The following is a 25,811-nucleotide window of genomic DNA, read 5'->3' on the forward strand; positions in this document are numbered from 1 at the left end:
TGGCCAGGAGCCCCCGCGCCCTGACAGCGGCGTCCTTCGGCGTCAGGCGGCCGGTGCAAGCGGCGTGGGGGCCGTGCGGCCGGAGCCCGCGCTGGACGGCGAGAGCTGCGGCGTTCCCGCTACCCCGGCGGGAGCAATGGGTGCCCCCGGGACAGCGCTTTTGCAAGTTTTGGGGTGGGTGGGGTGTTTTTTTCCCCTCGTACTGGATTTTCGTGTGACAATGCCGGTCACCGACACCCCGCTTGAGTGCCGGGCGTGGGAGGAGGCTGTGCGTGTGCTGGTTTAACTCGAAACGAAGGGGTTAAACCCAGCTGCCGCCGGGATTTTAGGTTCTCGGTCAGCTTCCATCAGCTCTTCAGTTATCGGAGCCTTCCGCGCGGGGGGGCTGGGGTAGGGCAGCTCTGAGGGGAAAACCCGCCCGAGCTCTCCGGTTCCGCCGTGCGCTTCCCGGTGAGAAAAGCTTCCGCCGCGCAGCTCGGCTCCTCGGGCTGGCGGCTCGGACTAATAAAGCCGCGGAGCCTCCGCCTCCGTTGCCTGGTGTCGTTTACTCGAACGGGGGGCAGGTGCGGCGTTTCGCGGCTCGGAGCCGAGGCCGGGGCAGCGCCGGGCCGTGCGCGTCTGTGATAAGGGGGGTGGCGGCGCGCCCAGCCTGCAGCCTCGCCCGGGCTCTGCCCGCTGCTGGTTCAGGTTTCCTGCGGCCGGGCCGGGGAGGGGCGCGGGGGAGGAAGGTGCCCGCGGCCCGGGGCGGGCTGCGCCGGGGCGGCCGCCTCCCCGTCCCCGCCTGCTGGGGCCGCGCCCGGGCCCCGCTGCCGCGCCGCGGCCGTGGGCAGCGCCGGCGGCGGGAGGGGGCGCGTCCCTGCGCCGGTGGCCGGGGCCGCGGCTGCCGGCGGCAGAGCGGCGCGGCGGCGGGCAGGTGCGGCGGGCTGGGACCGGGACTGGGGCCGGAGCCGGAGCCGGCGGGTCCGAGCCTCGCCGCGCTGCTCTCCCGCCGTCAGCATGAAGGTCGAGTTTGCCCCTATCAACGTCCCCCTAAAGAGGAGGATCCAGACAGTCGCCGTGCTGCAGTGGATCTTCTCCTTCCTCCTGCTGGGTAACAGCCTTCCTCCTTCCTGCCCTTGCCCCAGAGAGAAAAGGGAAAGAATCGGCTTTTTCCTTAACCAGCGTCACCCGTAGGCATCGGTCTGTGTCACCCTGTGGCTCCACATGGGAAGAGAGGCATCCAGGCGGCAAGTGGCTCCCTGGCTATCCCGGGGCGGGCGAGAGCATCGCGCTTCTGGGCTTGGGTCTTCTCTTCCCTCAAAGCTTTGGATGGCTTTTTCTCTCTTTTTTGGGGGTTTATTTCTTTCTACGGCTTCTTTTTCAAATATGATCTTAAAAAGCTAGTGACTGCGTCTTCTCATTGAGATGCCCACTAGATTTCTGACAACTGAACTTTTCATTGAACGTCAGCATAAAGGCTGGTACATGACTAATGCTGTTTTCGTTACTGATTTTGTAAAATAACTATATACTGTAGTTCAATAAAATTATCATTTAACTAGGTGACAAAAATTAGTAAGGATTGACAGTGAACTGGCTTAAATGCAGCTACTTCGTAAATTTATGAAAAATGTTCTCACTTTCTTTAAGAAAGTGTTCCTAACAATTTTACTTGGTAAACTTTTTCCACTGATTATTCCTCTATAGTGAATTTTCCTTATATCGTAATAGACTCCTATCACTAAACATCTATTCACAGCAGCGAATCTTATTTTCATGGGTAGTTATCTTGAACTTGATAAAATTAGTCACTTGATAAGGTAAGCTAAGCCTTAACTCTCTGGGACCAGATCCATGGATTGTGTAAATTGGCAAGTGGTCGCTGAATAGTCCGTTTGGAACAAAACTGTTCTGAGGCGTAGAGCGACTGACTACCTGTGTGTTACTGGAAATGGTGGAACATTTGTTACGATTGTGTTACAATTGTCTATGCTTTAGGTCTTACAAGGAGGAAAGGAATGTGCGCATATCTTCCTTGTATATCTTGCAAATGTAGCACCATTCAGATGGTGGTCTGGTGTCTTTCAGACAATTTTTTTTAGGTTGTTAGCCTACATGTAAAAGATTTGGGTATGTGGGGGAAGCATAGAGGGTATGAAGCACCATCGCGAATTTATCCTTAGCACTTGGCTGTTTCATGTTGCCTCTAAACGTGGTTGGACTATAAACAGTTCATGTTTGTGGCTACATTGTAAATAGCCTGTGCTTTTAATTTTCTGTTATTGAATTAGATCTTGGCATATCCCATTATTCCAATCTAATGATAATACAGTGGAAGTTCAGTGGCAGTGGGAGGAAACAATTTTTATCCTAGCCTGGTTGGTAACAATGCTGCTGCAGAAAATCACGTCCTTCTGTGCTTACTAGAAGTGATCAGGTTGCAGAAAATCCACACTTGCTGCAGTTCAGCAGGAGAAGTAGGCAGCTGTTTTCTGCAGCTGGTGCTGCCTGGGAATAAACGTCAAGGAAAATCAACAAGGAAGTGGTCTTATGGCTGGTTATGTTGAACATAGTGAGTGCACATGATCATGAAAAAATCTGTTTGCAAGAATGCTCGAATTTTGGTGGACAAATTGATTCTAATAATAATAATCTGCTTCTGCGTTCATGGGGATGTTTATCTTTAGAGCTATCCAAGGTGACCTTGTCATTTTGTAGGTGTACCCTTTCAGTCATAGGACAGTCGGAGTGATCTGGCCAAAAAGTTTCACTTAGCTCCAGGAAAATTCAGATGGCTGAGTCCTAAATGACTTAAAGAAGTGAAAAACGGGTTGGTTTCTGACGTTCTGTATGGCCATTATGTTTGGATTTTTCAGACTTTTTCTTGTCTGCTGAGCAGACAAAGTATGGAAACATTGCTTATTTGTAAGCTTTTGAATTCAAAAGTGACACTTCCAAATCATGCAGGGGATGCCCCTGTACAAGTGAATATGTGTGAAATACTGTGTGAATTCATCACAGGATAGGTTGGAGGGGTAGGTGTTGTTTGGGGGTTGGTATATGGCAGGAACTAGTTTATACCAAGCAAGATCTTCTGTAGATTCAGTCTTTCTTATGTAAAAATGTCTGCATGTGAAAATATGAACAGATGTGAAAATATGAACAGATAACACCATATGATAACTAATGATTCATAGTATAGATATAGGGATTCTGTTTCGAGCAGTGAATAAGTAGGGTACTGGCTTAGTTCCTAAAGTTGTCCATCTAGGTGTGTGGTGAGGTGCTGTAGCTTAATAAAATGACCTGACAGGACTAACAGATAAAGTAAGGTAACTCTAAAAATCAGTGCCCTGAAAGAGAAAAGCTGAATCGGGTAACTATATCCTTTAAACCTGGGAAGTAACATGTGAAAACGTGACTTGGCACACAGAGTAAGCTGTAAGAGGAATGTGAGTCTATTACAACTTAGAATCCATAATGTGACTTGGATAGGAGACTCTGAAAATCAAGCATGGGTTTTATCTTCCTGGCTGAGACCCTTAAGAGTAGCTGAATTTAATGTAAAAAGCACATTGTGTTGGTCTTTGCCCCTTGCTCTCCAGACTTGCTTTGTTGTAATGCTGTGTGGTTTTCTGAGACCATGGACTTGATGATTGGAGATGCCCTCTTGCTTGTGTGACTAAAGGCTACTCACAAGTTGGCCTGAAATACATATATGCAATAGTTGTTGAAGACTGAATCTCATCACCACTTGTAGAAAGAGCAAATCAGTTAACGAATACTGAACAAATAGCTGCAGTAGCACGGTACGAACAAGAAAGTTCTGTTTCTTCGCACAGTGTACTGGCTTGGGCTGGGTCTGCACTACAAATACATTGCTTCTGCTGTAGAGCATAGGCAGAATAAACATGCCTCTGCCTCAAAAAAGCTGTACAGATGTGCACAGAATTTCATTACATACAAAAGGAACCTCTTTAAAATTCCGGGTGCAAGTTCCTGTGCTTCCCTGCTCTGTACTGCAAGCTGCCAAAGTTCACCCTCAAGCAGAAACGACAAGTCTCATTGTAGCAGTGGTTCTTCTGTTAGTTATCCAGGGGCATGACACCAGAAGCAAAAATAAGTTCTGAAATACTGTGATCCGTATCTAAGAGCTTCTGGATTAGACGAGAGAAATGCCCATCTAACAGCTTCCCACAGTGTGCCAGCCGAAACTGCCATATGGTTTCCTATCTTATGTGCTCTAAGTGCAGCGGGCTAAAATAGTTTAGGTAAAGTTCCATGAAAAAGAAAAGTGTTTTAAATGGGCTTCCTTCTTTTAAAAGAAGAGTGGTATCAGCCTGGAGTCTAGAAAACTAAAGCTATGAAAACTGAAAAACAGGAAATGCTAAAATGATGCTGTTTCTTGCCATATTAAACAGAAATCCAAAACAGCTTCAGGCTGAAGCATAATTTCAAGTCATTAGTGTGTCACTGCTGAAACAGCAAATATATGACGTTTTGCAATTTCAGAGCACCTACTTTGGGGAAAAAAGCTGAAACAGACAGTTTTGATAGATGTAGATTTATGCCTGTAGTTACTCTTAGGAGAGGTTCATCGGTTTGGCCAGGGGCTGACAGTCCCAGGGCAGGTCTGGCCCCATTCCAAGCTCATGCAGCACCCACATTGTGTCCGCCTCTGAAGCTGTGTGCTGATACCTGCTTGTGATCTCTCTGTGCCGTTGTCCAGCCTAGCCCCAGGCAGAAAGTCACCTGGAGAAATGAAATCTCCAAGCCTGTAAGTGCTGCTGGACCGACGGGGGGCGAGAGCAGGTTACATCACTCCCGTTTTTGTACTGCAGGTTTCACGGTACATATACACAAAAGAAATTGTCACCATCGATGAATGCAATGGATGTCCCTGGTGTTTAGCATGAAATCTTTGTTTCTAAGCTTGGAAATATTTTTCTTAAGAACTTTGACTGAATTAATTTTGCTGCAGTTAATAGTATGTCTGATATCCTCCTGTTAGGAACCAGAGTAGGTTTTCTGTTTCTCGCACAGTAATTGAGCAGCGATTTACCCTTGGTATGTAAGCGTGCTGCACATCCGTGAGTGAGTTTGTATCAGGAGGTGATCAGTACTTAGGCAGGAGGTAGGTCAAAGGGCTCATTTAAAGGCAAAACAATTTAAACAAAGAAAAATCAATGCGATTTGGGTTAAGTCCTGCTTTGCAGGTGTTTTTCTTCCTCTTCAATGTACAGAAATCAAATGACAGCATTTTGGAGAAAATAAAGCTAGAAGGTGAGTCGGTGAGCTTCTCCTCTGCCAACTTCTGTGCACATGATGTGAAAAGGGACAGTGGAATTTGAGCATGTACAAAATCAAATGCAGAACTAACTTGGGTGGAGTGGCGGTGTCTTGGTCCAGACAATGAGAGATGGAAATGAGAGAGGGTTTAACCCTATGACAAGGACACCAGGATTTTGTTTTGAGACAAGGTGGTAGTAGGGGAGAAGGGTGCATCTTCAATGGCTCACTTTCTAGGTCCAGCAGTGGCACGCTGGTCTTCTCCTTACTGGGGACCTAGGAAGTGACTGTTGTACATGCACCCCTGGGTTATTTGCAAAATACTTAATAATACAAAATCAGTATGTAATAAAAGGTATATTTTAATAATGCATGAAGCCACAAAACAATATACTAAAGACATTGGTGTATATTAAAGTACATCCTGTTCTCTAGTGATTAAACTTCTGTGCATGTAGCATGTAGGATGAAGCACTCTGTTAATTGAACTTGGCTGGAGACAGTTTTGAGTTGTGGATCTGGCTTCCGCAAAAGAATAGAAATGATGAAACGTTTGCCACAGAGTGAGATATTGCTGCTGGAATAATAAGTGACTTATGTGTTGAGAAAGCAGGTGTCAGTGTAATGTGCTAAAGCAAAAAATAACCTTTTCCCCAAACATGTGATGATGCTTTGTTATCTGGTGCTGATTTAATTCATCAGCTGTAGCTGGCTAACCAAAATGGTCTCATTCTTCCTGAAAGCCTTTTTAAAAAACTCTCTTTTGATACCTAAGAAAACTCAGCTAAGCTCTATGAGCCTTTCCTAGCAAGCTGGCTGGTATTGTTTTTGTCAGTCTGTATTCATCTATCCCTGAAGCTTATTGCTGGCCCATGGGTAGGGACTGATGTGTGATCACAGAGAATAACAGGGTACTTACTGATGCTTGACTGACTAGTATTTCCAGGAATGTTACCTCTGTTACCTACATCTTAGGGAGGGAATTTAACCATGTTTCTGTGTATACTTGTTTGTATCTCTCGAGGAAAAACAAGAGAAAAATGGCTGTGCTGCGTCAGGCCAGAGGCCCTGGCTTGGCAACCTATCTGTGAACATAACTGATAGTGGATGCCTAAGGAGAAATAAAAGAAACAGGAAATATGTAGACTAAATTTGGCATGCTGTCTCGGGATTTGGTAATTAGTAACTCTGGGATTTACTATATCCAGACCACCCTATCTACAAGTCAATAGTGCCTAATGCTCCATATCTCTAGTTTGTCGGTATTTGCCAATGGAAGGTCTGCTTGCTTGGTAACTGGAACCAAATTCCAGAACAAACAAGCCTCCAAACCTTGGCACCCGAGGGTTTGTATTTGTTATCATAATAATGTTGAAATACAGCTCTCTTGGTAGGAATGCTCAAATATCCTTGTGACTGGGGGTCCCAGTTGTGACTAATAAACTGACAAAGGACCTCCACTACAGGAGAGTGATGTGTATTCAACAAATGCTGACCGCCTTACCACCTCAGTCCTGGAGATGGCTACCAAATTCCTGTGGACTTCAACAATTTTCCAGTGCAGTTAGTTTAAATAAATTCCCAGCTTGTTCTTTGCTGGGGAGTCCATATCTGCCATGGGTAAAAAGCGGCAGCAAGTTCCTGTGCTTCTGGTGGAAAACTGTATATTGACAGAATTGCACAGACTAGTAGGCTCTAAATAGGACAGTACTAACATTATGACTCCATTTTTTAAAAAGACTTTCTGTGTAAAAGCTGCAGAGCAGTACTCTGCAGAGGCATGAACTTGCTTACTGTTCCCTTGGCAGGTTGCCTCCTCTCAGGTGTTGCCTTGTTGTCTTCCTTTGGTGGGACTGTTGGAGTCCATTTGCTGTATGTGTTATTTAATTTAAATTTCTATCTCTTTCTTTATGACTTATAAATAATTTAGAAAGTATTTCCAGAAATTAAGGCTGATCTTTAATTTTTTTTCTTTTCCCCTAATGAAAGGATCCACTAAGCAGGGAAAATAATGTTTTTAATGCGAAAATCAACTTATCAGTGATACCTTGAGGGATAATAGAGAGGAGCAAATGTCCATTGGGGATGAAGACATCAGTGTGCAATTCTCCTTGTGTGTTCCCTCCAATGTTCTGTTCCTCAGGCACCCAGCTCAGGGGCATTGCTGCTCTGAAGACTAAAGGTGAGGAAAGGACTGTTCTGTTGCAGGTACATCAGCGTGGTTATTGAAGAATATGCCATCTTTCTTTTTTTTTTTTTTCCCCTGTGGGCGTAGATGTAAGAAATGAGCTTTTCGCCTTGCTTTGTGTATTGGTATGCGCCTGGACTCACAAAGCCCAGAGAAGTAGGGTATTAAAAATCACATCTCTACCTGTGTATTCACTAGAATGCCAGTGGGATAAAGATGTCCTGTTTATGACATCCTTTGTGGGATGAGGTTCAAATTGCTGCACTCTGAAAGTCTCCAGCTCATTTAAAGACATAGGAGCACAATGTGTTTAGAGAAAGCTTTGCTAAGGGCATGTGGGAAACAGCAGGAACTGGCTCGTAGTTCAGACCTGAGTTGCATCGTCAGGAGGTCTCGGTGCGAGCTGCTTTGCATGGCTTTGTGGGGTACTACGGAGAGCCCGTAGTGCTGGTTGGATTGAGATGAGTGCCCTGGCTACCTAGGATACACCTGCACTGGCCGGGCATGGTCTGTGACTCCTCTGAGAGTAATGGGAGGCTTTTCTTCTAGTGGACAGTCTTAGATTTGGTGGCCCTCACGATAGATATTACTCAAACATTTTTGACTCCTTAGTAACTGCAAATGCATTCGGAGCTTCCAGTTGCTGGGATCACCTGTATTTCCTCACCCAATGTGCTGGTTTCCTACTTCCTATCTCAGTGGTATTTAACTTAGGAATTTGGTGCCCACGGATGCAAACATAGAGCCTCTTTAATGAGTGAAGCATCAGGTGTTCAAACGTCATTGAGCAGGATGGCTGCCAGTGCTGCTAGCTAACACTGTATATAATATTTTTCATCCATTTCCTGCAGCCGATGAGTATCCACATGTTGTAAATGGGGAAATGGAGGAAGAGGGATGTAAAGTCTGCCAGTGTTGGCTGGCAAACCAGATGTTCAGAGTCCCATGGCAGCGACTGGTCTTTTAATCCATATTGTTTCCCTTTTCCCCCACTGTTCCAATACACCACAGAGATATTTTCAAACCTTTAGTTCAAGTTTAAGCAAAAAAATTATGCTTACAGTGTACACTGGAACTACATCCAAGGAGGCAATCAGTGATATAGTAAAGTGCTGAATTCCAAGGTATTCACCTTTTATCTGGAATTTGTTTATGAATTTAGGTACAGTGGTTGCCATTTATTTACTCACTGCCTTCTCTGAAGGAGAAAACACTGGTTTGTGTTTACAGGCTCATTGGTTTTGAGTCATCAGTGTTTAACTCATCTTGCAGGCTGTTAATGCATTGAAATAATAAGGAGGTATGGTAAAAGGAATTTGCTTTGTGTGTCTCATTGCGAATGCAATAATAAATTGGCTTTGTCCTACAAGATGCTGAGCTCCCCTTAGGAAGTGCTGACAGCATACTTATCTCCCCATACCTTACACGCACGCAGGAACGTGTTCTAGCTAAAGCAAAGCAGTGAGATCTTTATGTGTGTTTGTCTGCATAGTATTAAATAGTGCTATCTGGCACTTATCGCTGCTGATTTAATTAGCTCTTACAGCAAGGATGCTTTGATCCAAAGCACCTTTCAGCTATTTGGCTAGGAAACCGATAGTAAAAAGCCATGTGATTCTGCACTGAGTCAAAAGTCCTTCTGAAAGGAAGGGTAGGAAATATAAATACTTATCAATTTTTGCATGACAACTTGAAATTAATTGATTTATGGCAATTAAAAAAACTTCTCATGCTTATTCAAACTTAGACCGTGAACCTTGGCATCCTGTCCAGATTAGCATTCCTAGAAATTTCTATAGTTTCAGGATCTGTTCTTCAAAAAACAGGTAATGACTTTTCCTTAAAATATTTCTGTGCCCTATTTTGAAATGTGCTGGTGAGGGATTCCCACCAGTTCTCCCCCCGGATCAGTGGAATTGAGTGTCATCTTTCACCTGTGTTACTTGTCCTGCATTAACGATGTTCCCTAGAACTCGTTGTTGCAGCTTTTGGGAGTTTTCCACATTGACTTTGGAGGTCTGTGGGCCTCAGTTAGCTGTGGTATTTTTCTAGAGCTCTTACTGAGGTGCTTCTCTGTGCAAGACCAGGGTTGCCTGTTTAAGCAGGAAGCAATGAGCTTGTGTCCTGATGATACTGAAGAATGGAGTATCCTTCAAAACAGTAGATTTTGTGCTCCTTCTGGTTTTGTTTATGGTTGTTCCCTTCTCCCTTCCTCGGAGCAAATGCAATTCCTTACTTTTCTGCTCATTCCCTGCCAGAAATGTGAATGTTCATCCCTTTCTTTCCTACTCAATCTAACCAAGCTTTGCTTGCTCTGTCTGCTTCTGGATTCTGCAGTAGTTCTCAGTTACCCCATGACAATATGTCCATTTCTACTGTGAAGGCACAGGCAAACTAGGCAGAAGGGCAAGCTGGCAGAAGTTCAGAAAAAATAAGTATTCAGATTGGAGGCAACACAAGAATGCCCATAGGCCAAGTTAAGCTCTGAATTTCAGCAGCTCGAAACCTGCTTGGTATAGGGAATCTGCTGTGAGTTTTCAATGCCCAAGTAATCTCTCTCTTGAATGAAGTTGATCTTAACTAGGATGAGTGGTTTTTACTGTTGGTCCATCTGCTTATTTCGAAGTTCTCAGTTCTGGTAATATTTACATTGTGTTAGCCAAATTATTGCCTGATGTATTTCTGTTACTTTTTTACTCGACTCTTATTTCGTTACGTATTTAGCTCAATATGTTTCACTGGTGTAACTCCTATTAGGACATAACAGAATATTGCCCTCATGAAAGCCAGTCAATTGTGGGACATGCAAAATATTACTTCTGCTTTGTAAAATATCACAGAAAAACGCCTGTTTCATACACCTCTACCTGTTGAGACTTCCAGTGAGGACTGGCTCCTGTTTTGCTTGCCATTGTATAAATACATGATGCTAAAGCCCTGGCTCCCTTGCAAACCTGGAGTTCAGCATCTGCTGAATTACTCCGATCCGTGAGCCTGATGCGTTTTGTTCACGAGACGACAGAGCGAGCAGGCTGCCGCAGGGCGTGCTGCAGGGCGGAGAGCAGCAGGTACTGCTGCACTGCGCTTCAGCCGACTCCGTCCATAGCTGCTTGAGCTGCTGCAAGAGTGCAAAATTCTGCAAGTCCTACGAGGGTACTGTTTCCATAGGGAGTTTCCCTGAATAATTGCTTCAGGCTTGAGCCCCAGAGTAACACATTCTGTTTAATCAAACAAGTTTTTCTGGCTTTTTGAATTGGGTATAATGCACTTCCTATGTATCGTTGCTGTGGTAGGATGTTACAATTCTTATTAACCTGGGTCTGAAAGTATCAGGACTTAAAACTGCTGTTGTGTTCCCATAGCAATAGTGAGTTTCCATTTACAGTGACTTGTTTAGAGGCTGAAATGGAACCTCTTATCGTTTTGGTCTTGTCCAGTGTATCTTCTTGGCCAGTCACAGAGCACTTTTCACAGGGAATAGAACTATCTATTTTATAGGTAGAGAAATTAAGAAACAGGAAGGGAAAAAGATTGCCTGACATCATTCCCATTAGAAAAGAGATCTTGCTGTGGTCCCCTTTCCCCCTTTTTCCTTCCCTAGCTCTCCTCCCTTCTCACTCACTGGAGCATCACATCTTTGTTAGCTCCTGCCGTCTCCTTTTATTTTAGGTAAACCAGATGCTCTCTACCAAATGTTAGTGTTCATTCTCACCATGAGGAGAAGACAAGTGTGTTGGTTCTCAGCTTATGCTTTTGTTTTGTTAAAGTAAACCAGCATCATAGGTTTATGTGTCTGGTTGTGCAGTAGAGTAAGAAGTACAGACTAAGGTGATATACCCCTGTCAGTAGAGTAAGAAATATAGACTGAGGTGATATACCCCTGTGGTGTTTCACCCTCAGTGTAACAACATTCACACAATGTGGAATAAGCTAACTTCAATTTGTATGCACTTTGAGTAGCATCCATAATAAAAATATCAGGGCTGGGAATTCAAGGTCTTAAAAGGAGACAAGCGTGATTAATGCTTGCTATGGTTTCCTTTTTTGTCTTTTGTAGCAGAGTTTTGCTGTGGATTCTTCGTGATCCTGATCCTGGGCAACTTCTGGTTCCTCGCTGTTCTGTACCTGCTATGGCTCTACCTCGACTGGGAAACGCCATGCACGGGGGGCAGACGGTCCCAGTGGGTCAGGAGCTGGACTGTTTGGAAGTACTTTAGGGAATACTTTCCCATTCATGTGAGTAAAAGGTTTCTCACAGAACTGTAAACATTGGAACAGAGGCAGCTTGAATAGCCATGAGCATGGACAAATGTCTAAGATTCATCTTTGGTAAAATTCTAATACTTACTCCAGGGTGAACTTCTTTTTAAAACATGGGAAGTCTGAGATTTAGGGACAAAAAGGGGCAGGGGCTGATTTTCTGCTTGGACTGTTGGGTCACAAGATAGTGCCTCAGCACGGTAAATGTTAGACATGATATCTTGAGACACAACTATTTAAACTTGTTGAGCTGTAAAACGGGAAAGTGGTTTAAAGTTCTCAGAAGGAAATGAATTGTCATCGGTTCTGTGTCCCGTCAATGTGCAATCTCCATACTTGTTTTTGAGAATCCTTCTGAGGTAAGTATTATAACGTCCTGCACTGTCTCTATTTTTCAGCTTATAAAAACTTCAGATCTGAATCCAAATCACAACTACTTACTTGGCTTTCACCCTCATGGCGTCCTGGTAGCTGGAGCCTTCGGAAACTTTTGCACCGGTCCAAGTTTCAAAAATTTATTTCCTGGGCTTACTCCATATCTTCATATCATGCCCATCTGGTTCGGCTGTCCCTTCTTCAGAGAATACATAATGAGTGCTGGTAGGTCAAAGCAGAATGTTGCTCCGTATTATAGCTTCTGCTTCAAATGTAGGGTCTATTCCTGTACTTATAAGTGGTAAGTAATTTCACTTCAGAAGGATCAGCGTTGGTGCTAAATGAAACCTCTGTTTTATGATGAACTGTTGTTGCAAAATAGTTTGAAAGATTTTGTTAATAGTTTTGTTAAACTATATCACTGAGCTTTTTTTTCTTTCTGAAAAAAATTGCTGTTTTTCCCTTGAACTATGAGATAGCAGTACTGATGTACCAGTTATTTACAAGAAGAGAAGGGCATATTAATTTATAACATTATTTAGTCATTGCACGGACACTTGTAAAACAAATTGAGGGTAATCTCTTACCCGAAAGGCTTAAAGTCCTCATTACAAATATCTTTCTAGTCAGAAGTTAATTACCTACTTCTGAATGAGGTCCCGTGTTGTAAATTTGTGTAATTTTAATGGAGATGTAAACTCTAAAGACAGGAACTTTTTTTCCTCTGTTCTGAGCATAAAGGGGTGATATTCATGACTGGTGCTGCAGTAATAAAAGATAAAAATAACAAGCAATAAAGTTTGGGGAGCAGAAGAATGTATAATGAAATCAGGACTAGTGTTCCCCCACAGTGGTTTAATACAGGAGTTATTTTACTTAAATTCATTAAACTAGAGCATCTGAGTAAGTACGGTCTGGTGCACAAGACTAGGTTTGGGAGACAGAGGTCTAGCTCTTGTTCCTGACTGCAACACAGACGCTGTGATTTCAGATAAGCTATGCAACTACTCCATTCACAGAAACATGCTTAGGATGTTGTTCAGGTTAATATCAGAATTGCATATCTCTGTATACTTCAAAATACTAGAGAATGCCCTTCCATGCAAATGTTATTGCTGAGGGGATTCTTCAGGCTTGTAAAGTTAAGAGATTGGCAGTGGTGGAAGATGGCAATTTAAACATTGCCTAACCTGGAAGTCAGCTTTACACGTTTTTGGTATCTTGACCGTAGGAACAAATACTTACCTGCTAGATGAGAAACAACTTGAGTAAAAAGCATGCTAAAGAATAGTCAGCATTGTAGCTCATTTTTCACAGGTACGTAGCTGATAAACCAGAGGGAACCTTTGGTATAGTGCAGGTTATTAGTCAAATCATAAAACACTTGCAAAATCTTCCATGTACTGAAAGCCGTGCTCCTAGGACGTTGTTTCATATCCTAGTCTTTTGCTCCCTGTCTCCGAAGCCTGCCAGGCCGCAGCTGTCGTCAGCGGGAAGAGCAGTTGCAGCACTACCGAGCTGCTGTGCGAGCGAGTGGGGAGCAGTGCCCTGCAGGCGGGCTGACATCTCTGCTTCGGCAGGGAGGTAAATTTGTCCTGGGGAAAGACAGTGGCTCTTGCCTTCTCTTCCAGAGAAAATGCATGCTGACTGGTGAACGAGCATCGCTCAAATTATTTGTGAGTCTCAGGTCAGCTGCATTTTTCAGAGTAACAGTGACTGTGAAGACATGTACGGCAAATGGAAATAGTTTTTACTGAGGTCTCTGAACTTGCTCCAGGAGCAAGCTCTTTTTCTTGGTGGCCAGCTCTCAAAACTACATCACGATCATCTTGCCTTTCTTGTGAGATTTTTATAATCCATGTTGTAATGTCCCTAATGGGAAAAAAAGAAAGTGGGTAACAGGAGATGAAATATTTGCTTGGCAACCAAAAGAGCATGCTTTGACACTGGCCCTGTTAAAAAAAAAAAAAAAAAAAAAAAAAAAAAAAAATCCAAACTAGAAAAACCCAACCAGCCCTCCCCCCCACAAAAAAAAAACCACAAACACCCCCCCCCCCCCAAAAACAACACCGCAAACTAGACTTGATCTCTAGATTGTCATTTAGACTGTAGTAATTCAACACAATGTAATTAAACATGGCTTCTAGGTAAAAATAGTACTACTATGAGCCTTTGAAGTAAAACTTAGGGCACAAAGAACTCTGGAGGGGTCAGATGCATATCTGTTAGAAAGGGGATTTTCCAAAGCACCAAGTTCAGAGCAAGGTCTAAGTCAATGTTAAAGGCTTGTACAGCAGTGTGGCTTTGATTAGAAGAATTAGGATCAGGAAAGCTTCACATATTCTGCTATTTTAGCCTAAATAGATTGATGAGTGCCACATCCTGGTTACTAGAGAATGAGCTGATGCAGTCATTGGGAATGGTACAAGTGAGCCTTTTCTGCTTCTTCTGACGCTGTTGTGCCGTTGCCTTAGATGGAGGTGCTGCTTTATAGCTTTGAAAAGAACGAACGAGGTCAGCTTGGCACCGTAGATCCGTGTTTGAGTTAACAAGTCCTCTATTCATTCTGTTAAACCCTCTGTGCCTGTGTTTATATGCACCTGCTCCATGCCTTTAGCTGCTGCTTCTCAACAGCATCTGCTGCCATTCAGCTCTTCTGTTCTCGGGCACAGAACCTCTCTAAAGGGGAGTTAAGTTGGCAGAAGAGCATGCTCTTCCCTGAAGATCTCTCAGTTCCTGTGGTAGGCAAACAGCATTTAGTTCATCAGTGTGAAATCAAAGGACTTACCTAAGACCAAATCTGTTGCAGAGTGAGGGGGCTGAACCCAAATCTTTGAACCCTGTCCTATGCTGTAATCATTTTGAAACATCGTTTAGATATTTTAAAATATTTCTTAAATTCCGCTGTACTTGTACATGAAGATCTAGCGAGTCACTCTTAAAATGTTTGCTCCTGAAGGAATGGTTTCTGCATCCAAGGAGAGCGTCTCGTATGTGCTGAATAACGAAGGAGGCGGCCACGCGTCCGTCATCGTGATTGGAGGAGCAGAGGAATCTCTGAATGCACATCCTGGAAGTTTAACTTTGAACATCCTCAAAAGGAAAGGCTTTATTAAAATGGCCTTGAAACATGGGTAGGTTTCCCATCTGGGCTGCTGTAGTAAGCATGCTTTGAATACAGATTGATTCTTAAATATAGTTCATATTATATATAGCAAACTCATAGCATTAGAATTTGAAAGACTTACTTGTCCAAGAACGTGCAGATGTCTGGCACAGGAGCCAGTCTGTCCACCTAGATCCAATCTGGGAGTGTTGAAAACTCCCTTTGACTTTCATAATTTGTAAGCAGTAGGTGTTATTAGCATATTTTGGTGTTCTGTTCCAGTTGTTTTTTGCACTAGCAAAAACTACAAATTATGAAACAATATTAGTAAACCTTGGCTGTTATTGCTGAGTGGAGCAGACATTCTGTTTCCTGTTCTGTAAATTGGAGTTATATTAAGATAGAATTTTCTCATCATTTTAAGCAAACAAAAAAAATACTAGAAAGCTAGCCCTGTTTTATTAAATCACTGAAAATTTTGGTTTAGGAAGATTTTTCACCTTTATTCTAAAAACTTTCTTTTGAAGATTGTTATTTGCAAAAGTAAGTTTCTGGGAATTTTTGGTGAAAATCTCAAGAAAAACTAGCTTGCTTTTTACTATCAAACAGCCATCAGTGTGTAACTAAACAGAGATGGTATTAATATCTTTTGAGTGATTTACACAGTATAAGCTATTGTGTTTGTGCTGGACTGGTCTATATGTCTTGCATACTAGAAATATTGGAACCAATGACTTGTTCCTGCTAAGCTTTCTGAACAGCTCCCAGGATTATATACTGACATGCGAAGCAATGAAAAAATATATTAGTCTTGAGAAATCTGTAATAGTTTTTTAAGCTATTAACTGGAACAAAGGTGGTCTCTGAGAAGAGCTCTGTTTTTACACAGGATGCTAAGGTCCATTTTTTCTGGAAACTATTCTGTGTCAAAATATTCCAAAAGGGTTTCTTATACATATCACTAGAAGTCTCATAAAGGACCTGTTCTCCGATGGAAAGTAATATTTTAGTCTAATTTGAATACAGAAACTACACTTGTGTATTTAAATTAGGACTTTAGTGCCTAAATGAGTCTTTACTCAATTTGTGCTTAACTGCTGATTAATCCCGTGGGATCCTAAATAGCTTTTATTTTTTTAACCATGAGATTTAGAAGAATATTTAGGTGCTTTTTTTTTTTTTTGAGCATGTCCATAGATATCTGATCTGTCAGATCACAAAGCTTGGTGTTTATCTCTCATCTAAACTGATTTGGATTGAGAAACTAGATACACCTGTGCCTCTCATGGCCTTGATTTCAAAAGCATCCCCAACACACAAGAAGATCGGGACATTTACAAAACACAGGAATAGCCGCTTCTTTGCTTATGAAGTCCTTTGTTTCAAATGATGGTCCTCTCTTTAAGAAAGAGGCTTAGCTGTCTAGAGCCCTCCACTAGGGTGATAACGCCTGTCTCTGCCCAAGTGACTTGAAAGCTACACCTCACACATGGTCTCCTTAACCACCAGGCTACAAGTCATTCCGGATCTGAGCACTGGCAAGAAAAACCGCTTCTACGTGAAGCATAGGAATCCTGACTTCATTTCTATACAGTAGGGCTGTGGGACAGTAGGACAGTATGACTCTAGCCGTTACAGCTCTTGCAGCACTGTCGGCAGTCCTGAGCTCTTGTCTGAAGACTCTGCATCCAGTAATTGCTTCTGGTTTTAACATTTTGTTTCTAACGATTAACAAAATGTGAAACAAGCTTCCGACTCATGCAGAAGTGAAAGGGCAAGGGAGGCTTGCGGGAGGCGGATGAGAAGAACTACCTGCCGTCAGTGCCTGCATATGTTTCTGGTGCTTTTGATCTGCAGCATCAAACACGAAGAGAGGAAGGGGCAGTGCGGAGACCTGTGCCCTCTGGCCCTGGCTTCTGTACTGCCAGCACAGGGAGGCTGTGGTTGCTCAGCTAGGAACTTGTCACATGTGGTCTGAATATGTCAGCAAAAGTCCTCTGCACTTCTGGAAAAGACATTTTGGTCCAAGGTAGTACAGATATCTGATATGAAGTGAAGAAATCCTAAAGACATGAAACAAATGATGAATCAGCTAACTTATCTTTAGTTTCACAATCGTGAGTTACTTATTTCTATGTCTCAACCTCCTACAGAGCATCTTGCAAAAGCCTTTACCAGATTAAACAAATCCCACAGTCTCAGGGTGCTATTGCACCACAAGATATTCCTGTTTGTCTTAGTGTTGTAGTAAAAAGTGGAGTATTTACACAACCACAGTATGTACCAGGCTTTCCGATATTTCCTTTACAGGTGGCTGGGTGATATATGCTCTATTTGAGAAAGAACCTTTGAGCAGACACCAGTCAGAATAGTGAGTGGGAATGATAGTCTTTGTGGGTTCTCAGGCTTGAGAATCTGTAGAAGCAGTTGTTTTTTCCATACAGGTGGGTTTTGATTATCCACAGTACGTCCCAGCCAGCTCTGTCCTCAGTGCATCCTCCTCAGACGTTCAGAGCTCTGCAGTAATTCATCCCGACAATATTACAGCAATGCTGCTGTTTTACAGTAAGGTTTTCTTCAAAGATAGTGTGGGCTGAATGGAGCTAAGATATAGAAGCTAAGACTTAAGTAAAGCAAATAGAACATCTCTGTATCCTTCAGAGACTGCTTAAGATTATCCTGCTCTTTTTTCTTTAAACTGTGCAGAATACTATTTAATGAAACTAAGATCAAAAAGCATACTGCAATCAAGGTTTTAAATATAGTGGGTTTTTTGCTTGTTGGAGACAACTGCACTGATTCCATCAGCCTAAGTTGTTTGTCCAGGAGCTAGTCAGTGCCTTTCCTCCCAAGCCAATTCATGAACGGACTGAGAATTCATTAGGCTGTGCAGGAGCCGAAGTGAGTTAGTATAATTTCTGTGGGTAGGATTTGACCTCTGGTAATAATGGATTAAGGCTAGTGTTTTTGAAGAAGTCTGGAGGAAGCAGGATTTCACTGGGAATTGGACAGCAGAGGAATTTGGCATTGCACTCATGTCTGTAAGGATGTCTGTTTTTTATCACGGTTTTTGTGCTGAAATCAAGTGCGTGCATTACTCCGGTCAAAAGGCAGAGGAAGGCCATGATCTGGTTTTGACGCCATCCAACTGGGGGCGTTATAAGGTTAGCGATGAGGCTTCTTTGCTTGCCAAGGGAGAAAACGCAGTGGAACAAGGGTGGACTTGCTGAAATAATGGTGGATAAGATCATAATTGTAATTATGATATATACAATTATTCATTTTTCTGATTATGAACAGTCATAAAAAGTTGTGATGGATAGCAACCAGCTAAATACTGCCCAAAAACTAGTTGCTAATTATATGCCAATCACTTTTTTTTTTTTAAACCGCAAAAACCCAAAGCAGCTGCATATCGGAAGAGTTGAATGACTGTTACTGATGAAGTCTAGAGCTGCCAAAGCTTTCTGTGGTGGTTATTGTGAAACCATTTCCATGCTGCTGATGTGAACCGCAGTGCAAGTGCAGGCTGATGTGGGATTCTCAGTGTGTTCATTGTTTTACAGGGCTCATCTGGTCCCAGTGTTTTCCTTTGGTGAAAATGAACTATTCAAGCAAGTCGCAAACCCCAAAGGTTCATGGCTCAGAAATGTACAGGAGAAGTTGCAAAAGATAATGGGCTTTGCTTTACCGCTATTTCATGCTAGAGGAGTATTTCAATACAGTTTTGGCTTAATACCTTACAGGCAACCTATTCATACTGTTGGTAAGTTCCCTGTGCCTTTCCTAATGCTTTTCCAAATGTTTAAAAGTGCCTAAGTGTGCTACTAGTATCTGTGTAAATTTATGAATCTGTTCTAACAGAAACAATTGGTTACTGTGCATCTAAAGCAAGTATGTAAAGCAAGTATGTGAGGTTTAAAATAAATATTTCCTTTCTTTTTTTTTTTTAAATTCCCGTCCCCCCACAATTAAAAGAGGGGATTCTTTTTCCCCTTTCTCCTTTCTGTCCCAGGTCAAATCTTATTCTTTACTCGCAGTTATTCACAGGCTTCTATCCTCAGCAGTCCTCAAGGAAACCCAGGGGGTTGTCCAGTCTGTACCAGAGGGCTGCCGCAGCTCTGCAGCTGTTGCTGCGGATTCTGGCTGCTGCAGTTATTTTGTAAGATGCCCAGCACCTTCATTTCTTAGCCCCGCAGAGAGGCGGCAGTTGGGTGTTTCAGCTGATGCATGGCCACCGCAGCCGTGCTCCAGAGCAAGGCTGCTGGAAGGAGCTGGTGCGGGCCTGACCCGATGCTCATCAGGACCGGGGAGAGGCAAAGGAGGGAAGGGAGAGGGCGCCTTGTGGCAGCTCTGCCGCAGCCCTTCAGCAGCTGCTGCTTAGATGGCATTGCAGCTCCCTAGGGCGTTTCCTTCCTTTCCTTTTTTTTCCTCATGGAAAGATCCGTTCATGTTTAATAGAGAGCGTGCATGCCATGTTGACAGGCAGTTTGGAAGAGAGTTTTTTCCCCAAAAGCTTTCATCCCTGGTTGTCTACTCTCACTGGAGTGTAGGACTGAATGTCTTTTGATTTTTAATGGCTTTAACTAGTGCTATTGACAACCACACCTTTAAAAAAAGTTGTGCTGGGCGTCATGCGAAGGGAATAGCTGGCTGTCTATATATTTTGGCTAAATCATTTTTAGACAGGTTCTGAGCTGAGTGAACTAATGAAGCCTATTTCTACAGAAAAGTAAATTGAGCTTTCTGGTATTCCACAAGGGACACTTAAGAAGGCCCTCCCTTTAATGGAGGGATGATTTGACTTTAGTATGGATCAAATAAAAACGTTTAAGACAAAAATGTACCTCTTTTTATGTTAAATTTCATGCAGCTTGTATCTTAGTGCATATAGTTAAATGTTTTAGAAAATATTTCATTTTTAAAGCCCACATTGTGCACAGGCTAAAAATGTCACTTATTTTAAAGCCAAAAAGTTTTCAAAGCACTGGAATGAGAGCAACGTATTTTCTGCGGTTTTTTCTTGGGCTGATGACACCAAGACTGTTCTGAAGCTTAAAATGTCTTTCTTCGAGGCAAATCTTCTTCATTGTAATATTTACTGCAAGGACAAGGTGGTCCATGGCTCCCAAGCACGGGAGCGCTTCAAATCAGCAAGACTAGTGTCTTGCAACAGAATTTGTTGCATGAATTCAAGAAATCCCTTGCCTTTGGTGTCTCTGTTTCCTCATGTTTGAAAGCTGTCACCATGTCCCTGCATTCTTGGGGGGGAGGGTGTCTTGGTATGGCTCAAGCAGCTTTGAAAGTGTTAGCTCAGCGCCTGAAAGCTGCAGAGTCATGTTGAGCTCCACCCGAGCCAGTTCGCCGTGTTGACAACATGGCCAGGGATCAGCGAGTTTCTTCCTGGTTCAGAAGCTGTGGTTCATAAAGCGAGGAGACGCAATTCAGCAAAACGAAGGTCTGTGAAGTCTGAGTGTTTGGGGCTTGGCGAGTACGTTTGTTTTTCCTGAAAATTATTACTGCTTTTCAGAAATAGAATCAACTCTAAAATATCAAATAAAGCAGGTTGCTTAAAGCTGCACAGAAAATGAGAAAGGTGAGTGTAGTTTCCAATTCCATGAGAAATCTCCCCTCTTGGGAGAAGAGACTGCTGCAGAAGGTTTTGGGGGTTGTTTGGCGTTTCCAGTCATGCTTCTGGAAGTCCTGTATTGGATATGTATTGATTTCACGCCCCCTAAGGTATTGCTTAATCCAGGGCTGGGTTCCCACCCCTAGCCACGTAAAGTCTGAATTTCAGCACCATGTAGGGCCCGAGCGCTGTTGGCAGCTGAAGCTGCAGCAGGAAAATGCAGAATCAGCCCCTTTGTGGTTCTGGCGAGACTTCCCTTCCCTTTAGTCAACACCATCCAATTTGAAGTGGCAACATCTGTTGAAAGGGATTTTCAGGTGCCTTTGTAAAAGCTCCTGGGGGGTGCTTTTAACTCTGCTTTTCTACAGACTTCCTCTGTAATCTCAGTCGGGTCTGCTGAGCTCTCAGTGCCTCCAGTGCAAAAACAGCTGCCAAAGTCTGTAGTGACTTGTGTGAACTTCATGAGATCATGGGAAGCTTCTCTCAGCATATCGCAGGCTTTTTAGCTATAGCTTTTTGCGGAGGAGGCGGCTGCCCTCTGGACTTCCCTGGAATCACCTCCCATGCTCTCTCGTGCTCTCGCTCCAACAGAGCAGGTAGCAGGCTTTGCGCAGTGCCTGGAGAACACTTCCGCTGGAATGATACTTGTGGGCAACGGATGGTTCAGAGACACCTTACAGGGTTTGGGGGTTTTACGTGCAACCGCTCCCTAGGCTGAGGTAGCCAACAGCACTTCTGGCGCTGGTGCAGCGATACCCATTTTGAATAAATCGGAAGATGTCTGTATTTCCTTCAGTCCTGTTCATGTGGCTGTGTGGTTGAGGGCACCGCTGTCCTCTTAGGCACGTCCCTCACATTGGATACCTTTAGTATTCAAATCAGAACAGAAGACCGTGAGAAGGTACACTTTTTAAATGCTATTTTGAACTTGTGGAGTACTACCCTGATGGCAATCCCATAGCCCATGGGATTGTGTGTTGAAGTGTAAACTGCTCCTTCAAGTTAGAGCTTAACCCCCTTCTCATTTGCTCTGTTGCTGCCAACGGAAAAGATGGGGGGTTTAAATGCATTTTATCTGAACTTGAGCAAAAGGAAGTAGTGAACCAGACCCAGGGCTCAGGTTTGTGAAAAGCAGGATGAGGCCCCAGGGCAAGAGAATTGTGCTGTGATTCTGCCACCTCGCTGGGAGCTGTGGTGGAGCTGTTACAGGAGGGAGAGCAGTTCTACTTAAAAGGAGACGTCAATGAAGCTAATGCTGCTGTTGTGTTTGATTTACAGTGGGAAGCCCCATCCCTGTAAAACGGAACTTGAATCCCACCACTGAAGAGATTGAACACCTACATGCACTGTATCTACAGAAACTAAAAAAATTATTTGAAGAACACAAAAGAAATTACGGGATCCCTGAGCATAAATCTCTCATCTTCGAGTAGCAAATTACAATTTGTAATTCCAAATCTTATGGAAAAAAACAGTGTATGCTGAAAGATGTCTTTCTTGCAATCTGTATTTTGCAATCTGTAATTATCCTTGTGTAAGGAATAATTTTAAGAAGGGATTATTAGGTGATTATTGATTTTTATCTTACTCTTGGGGAAGAAAAAAGCCCTTAGAGTGTGAGCCTCGAAGCCAGTGCTGTTTTGAGTTGTCCTTTTAGGTTCACCCGTACCAGAAGTGCTAATGAGAGACTCCATACAGATGTTCTTACCACCATGGTACCTAACCATAGCTTGAGCAGAGGAAATTGCCTCAGCATGAGATCACAAGCAGCAAAAGTATAAACCCGAGAAGTCTTTCATTAAAAGTTGAGAGACTTACCAGCATGTGTCAAACATGACATCAGGTTGTTCTCTGAATATCAGAAAACCCTGCTGCTCTTCCATAGAAATGAAGGTGTATGTTTTCAGCAGATGGCTATTATAAGCCATTTACATGTGAATTCAAGAATAAATAGGAGCTTTCTGCCCTGAATAGGATGTCAGCAAAAGTGGTTTGCCCAAGTTAGGGAGCAGAGCAAACCCTCTCTTTGGAGGAGAACTGTGTGTTGAGTTTTCTGTCTGCATGTGTATGCTGGGTGGTGGGAAGCACTGAATGATGTGACTTTTTTGGACAAGCTGTGCTTTGGATCGTCGGTTTGGAAGATGAAGCAGGTTTATTTGGTAGTTCGAAGCAGCTTGCTTTGGTAGTTCCAGCCTCAGAGGAGATGGCAGGCACAGGACGGGAGAAGTGTACCAAGGAAGCTAGTGGGGGAATCATGTGAACTTTACATTTTGTGCAAATTAAAAATGATCATATGCCAAGCACTTCCACAGAACGAAGGGGAGCCCAGTTTGTTCAGTCTAGTTCTGAAACTTCAGCAAGGAAAGCGTACTTGATATATGCCTTTTTCTTCCCCACTGATAGATGTATGTGGAAAGCTGTGCTGCAGTGTGATACAGCTGTAATTGCCAAGGCAGTGTGAGCACAACTCTAGGGTGCAGCAGGTTAAGAGGGTGCTTTGTGTACAAACTAGGTGCCTAAATTTGAGCAAAGGTTTATCCTAAACGTGGATAGCCATTTAAGAAAAGAAAAAAAAAATCTTAGCCAAACTCTTTTTCAGTTAAAATGCCTGTCTTTGGAGATGATGGTGTGTGAAGAGAATTATAGTAGATTGAATTTTTTACAAGATAAATCCTTGTATTTGTAAATGCTTTCTATCTGCATGTGGACTTTGCAAATCTGGTTTTATTGAAGTGTTTGGTTTGCTTTAAGCAGTTTTGGTGCCTGAGTACTACATCAGTTAGGTGCTCTGTCAGGACACGCACAGGCTTGTCAGGCAGCCTGGGGCACCTGCAGCTGGGGCAGTTCAGCACTGGGGTGCTCCAGGAATAGCAGCACTGGCTCCACAAAGGCACTGGACACATTGTGTGCTTGCTGGGCTGGAGTCTCCTTAGAAGAAATGCAGTTTTGGGAAAAAGTTAAAACTCTGGAACGAAAAGATCTTAGCAAGATGAAGGTGTTTAAAGAAAAGTGGAAATATCTCGACTCCTATGGAGCAGACTCCTCATGAACCAAAGCCCCAAAGCCGAGTAAGTATTTTCCAGGCAGCGTGGATGTATGTTGATCTGATGAGCTCCAAAAAAACCTCCAGCAACAAGTTGGTTTCTTTAGGAGGGCTGTTCCTTCTAGTGCCTATCTGTCATTCGTATCAGCACTGAGCCAGTGAATCCTGTTCTTGCTTTCTGTAGGACGACAGATGTCTTTCTGGGAGCCAGGGCTGGAATTCGCAATGCCCCCTCCTCCCTGACAGACTGCTGTCAGCATGCCTGCAGTTCACCTCTACTGTACTTGAGCTTTCTTGGTGCCACGTGTGCTTGCTTTCCCTCCCCAGGCTTTTGCTGCCTGATGATCACTGCGGTGTAGACGTCTTACTTCCTCGCTCTCTGTTCATCTTTCCGTGGGTTAAGATCTCTGAAGGAGAAAATATCGAATGGTGGCTCATCGTTCAGCAGAAATGGGTTTTAGGAGCAGGGCTTGAGAGGAGGAAGCACTGTGACTGTGCATGTTTAACACGAGCTTAAGATCAGGATTGTTTCAGCTCTCGGAAGGGCATGTGTCTAGGGAGGTCAAACACAGCAGGTTTGATACCTGGGAAGAAGTCTCTAGGGTCCCGAGGACTGTAGTAAGTGATGAGCCCTGAGTAGTCATTTTTGCTTAGCCAGCTGTGTGAAATTTCCTTTGGATTTGTTTTTTTTTGCTGCCTGCCCTGAGGAGTAGTGCTGATTATTCATGAAAGAATTTGGAGTCTGTGTCAGACGGTTCTCTCCTAGATCATCTGCTCTAATGAGATATTTCCTCTCATTCTCAGTCTGCTCTTTTCCTATTACCTTAATGATATAGAAGCTCAGGATGTAAATTTAAAAGCATTAGCATTGGGTTGAGGTTGGGAAGTAACAATGGATTGTTGTTGATCAAATTAGCCAAAACTTCTAGGGAATATGTGGATACTGATTTCGTGGCACTATCTGGTCCAGAGGGTACCCTACAAACAGGCTTACCTCGGAATTCCATGAGAAAATTATTTGTGGGCTTTGAATACCATCCATAACTGGCACAGGGATTGTGTTACTCTGACTACTAAAATTTTCATTGCTTTGTAACACAGGAAGATGGAGGAAAAAAGAAAACAAAATCTCCAAGCTACTTAGATGTATATTGTTGCTCAATAACTGCTGCATATTGCTTATGATGGTCCTTCCAAACTACCTTTTATTAACAAATTGTCTATTGTATCTAGGACTATTTTAAAATAGAATATCAGTCTCTAAACCTGATAGGCACGGTGTCATCTGAAATGTTTACCTCTGTGTTAGTGTAGTATAGTTACACATATATATACACTATACTATAGTTAGCGTAGTAATACTGAGCTTAAAGGCCAGAGCCCTGGAAGCTGTAGACATGTTGTGGCTAGTGCAGGCACCGATCCTACCATTGCGGCAGCCACGAGGAGGCTTCCCATGTTTGTTAGAGTAAGTAGCAATGCAGTCTTCCGTTGCGGTTCATGCTTGACAAAGCAAGAGCAAAGCAGCTAGTAGGAATGGTGACACCCCCCTCCCCAGCTCTGATTAGAAGAATCCGGCGGTGCTCAGATTTCTGGTGGGATGTCCACACTTACTGGGGCCTGCTTGGTGGTGTGTTTCTCTTTGTGCCTTTTAACGACGCAGGTAATCCCAGGGAAGCTAGTCATCTATCAACGAGATAGCTACTCTGCCTCTATACCGTGCAAACACTGCCTCCCCAATGTGCTCAAGGTGACAATGCCTGCCTGTTCCCTTGTGGGTGAACATCTCTCTGCCAAATTTTGTTTACAGAAAGTCAATCCTCAAGAATTTTTACTTTGGTAAAAATTTTTACTTTTTGTGGTACTTGTAGAGTATGAATGTCAGTTGTTTCAATGATAGCTGTCGCAAGGAGGTGTGAGATAATAAAGGTTTGTACCAAAG

The 25,811-nt window shown here is 43.3% G+C and overlaps 1 protein-coding gene across 1 annotated transcript; it reads left to right on the forward strand.

Moving 5' to 3' along the window:
• The first annotated feature begins 876 nt into the window (after positions 1–876).
• MOGAT1 (monoacylglycerol O-acyltransferase 1) lies at positions 877–25,811 on the forward strand. The gene is made up of 6 exons (XM_075158172.1): positions 877–1,090; positions 11,514–11,692; positions 12,115–12,316; positions 15,051–15,225; positions 18,764–18,963; positions 22,105–25,811. The coding sequence occupies exons 1-6, from the start codon at positions 997–999 to the stop codon at positions 22,257–22,259; spliced, it is 1,005 nt and encodes a 334-aa protein (XP_075014273.1). The 5' UTR covers positions 877–996; the 3' UTR covers positions 22,260–25,811.

Source organism: Calonectris borealis, chromosome 9 (genome assembly GCF_964195595.1).
Source record: "Calonectris borealis chromosome 9, bCalBor7.hap1.2, whole genome shotgun sequence".
Lineage (NCBI taxonomy): Eukaryota > Metazoa > Chordata > Aves > Procellariiformes > Procellariidae > Calonectris > Calonectris borealis.

What these genes read in the sequence shown, in the direction of transcription:
- MOGAT1 (XM_075158172.1), top strand. Translation starts at nt 997, where the DNA reads ATGAAGGTCGAGTTTGCCCCTATCAACGTCCCCCTAAAGAGGAGGATC. An exon ending in AGAATACATAATGAGTGCTG is followed by an intron (nt 12,317 to 15,050) that starts GTAGGTCAAAGC and finishes TTGCTCCTGAAG; the next exon opens with GAATGGTTTCTGCATCCAAG. An exon ending in AAAATGGCCTTGAAACATGG is followed by an intron (nt 15,226 to 18,763) that starts GTAGGTTTCCCA and finishes ATTGTTTTACAG; the next exon opens with GGCTCATCTGGTCCCAGTGT.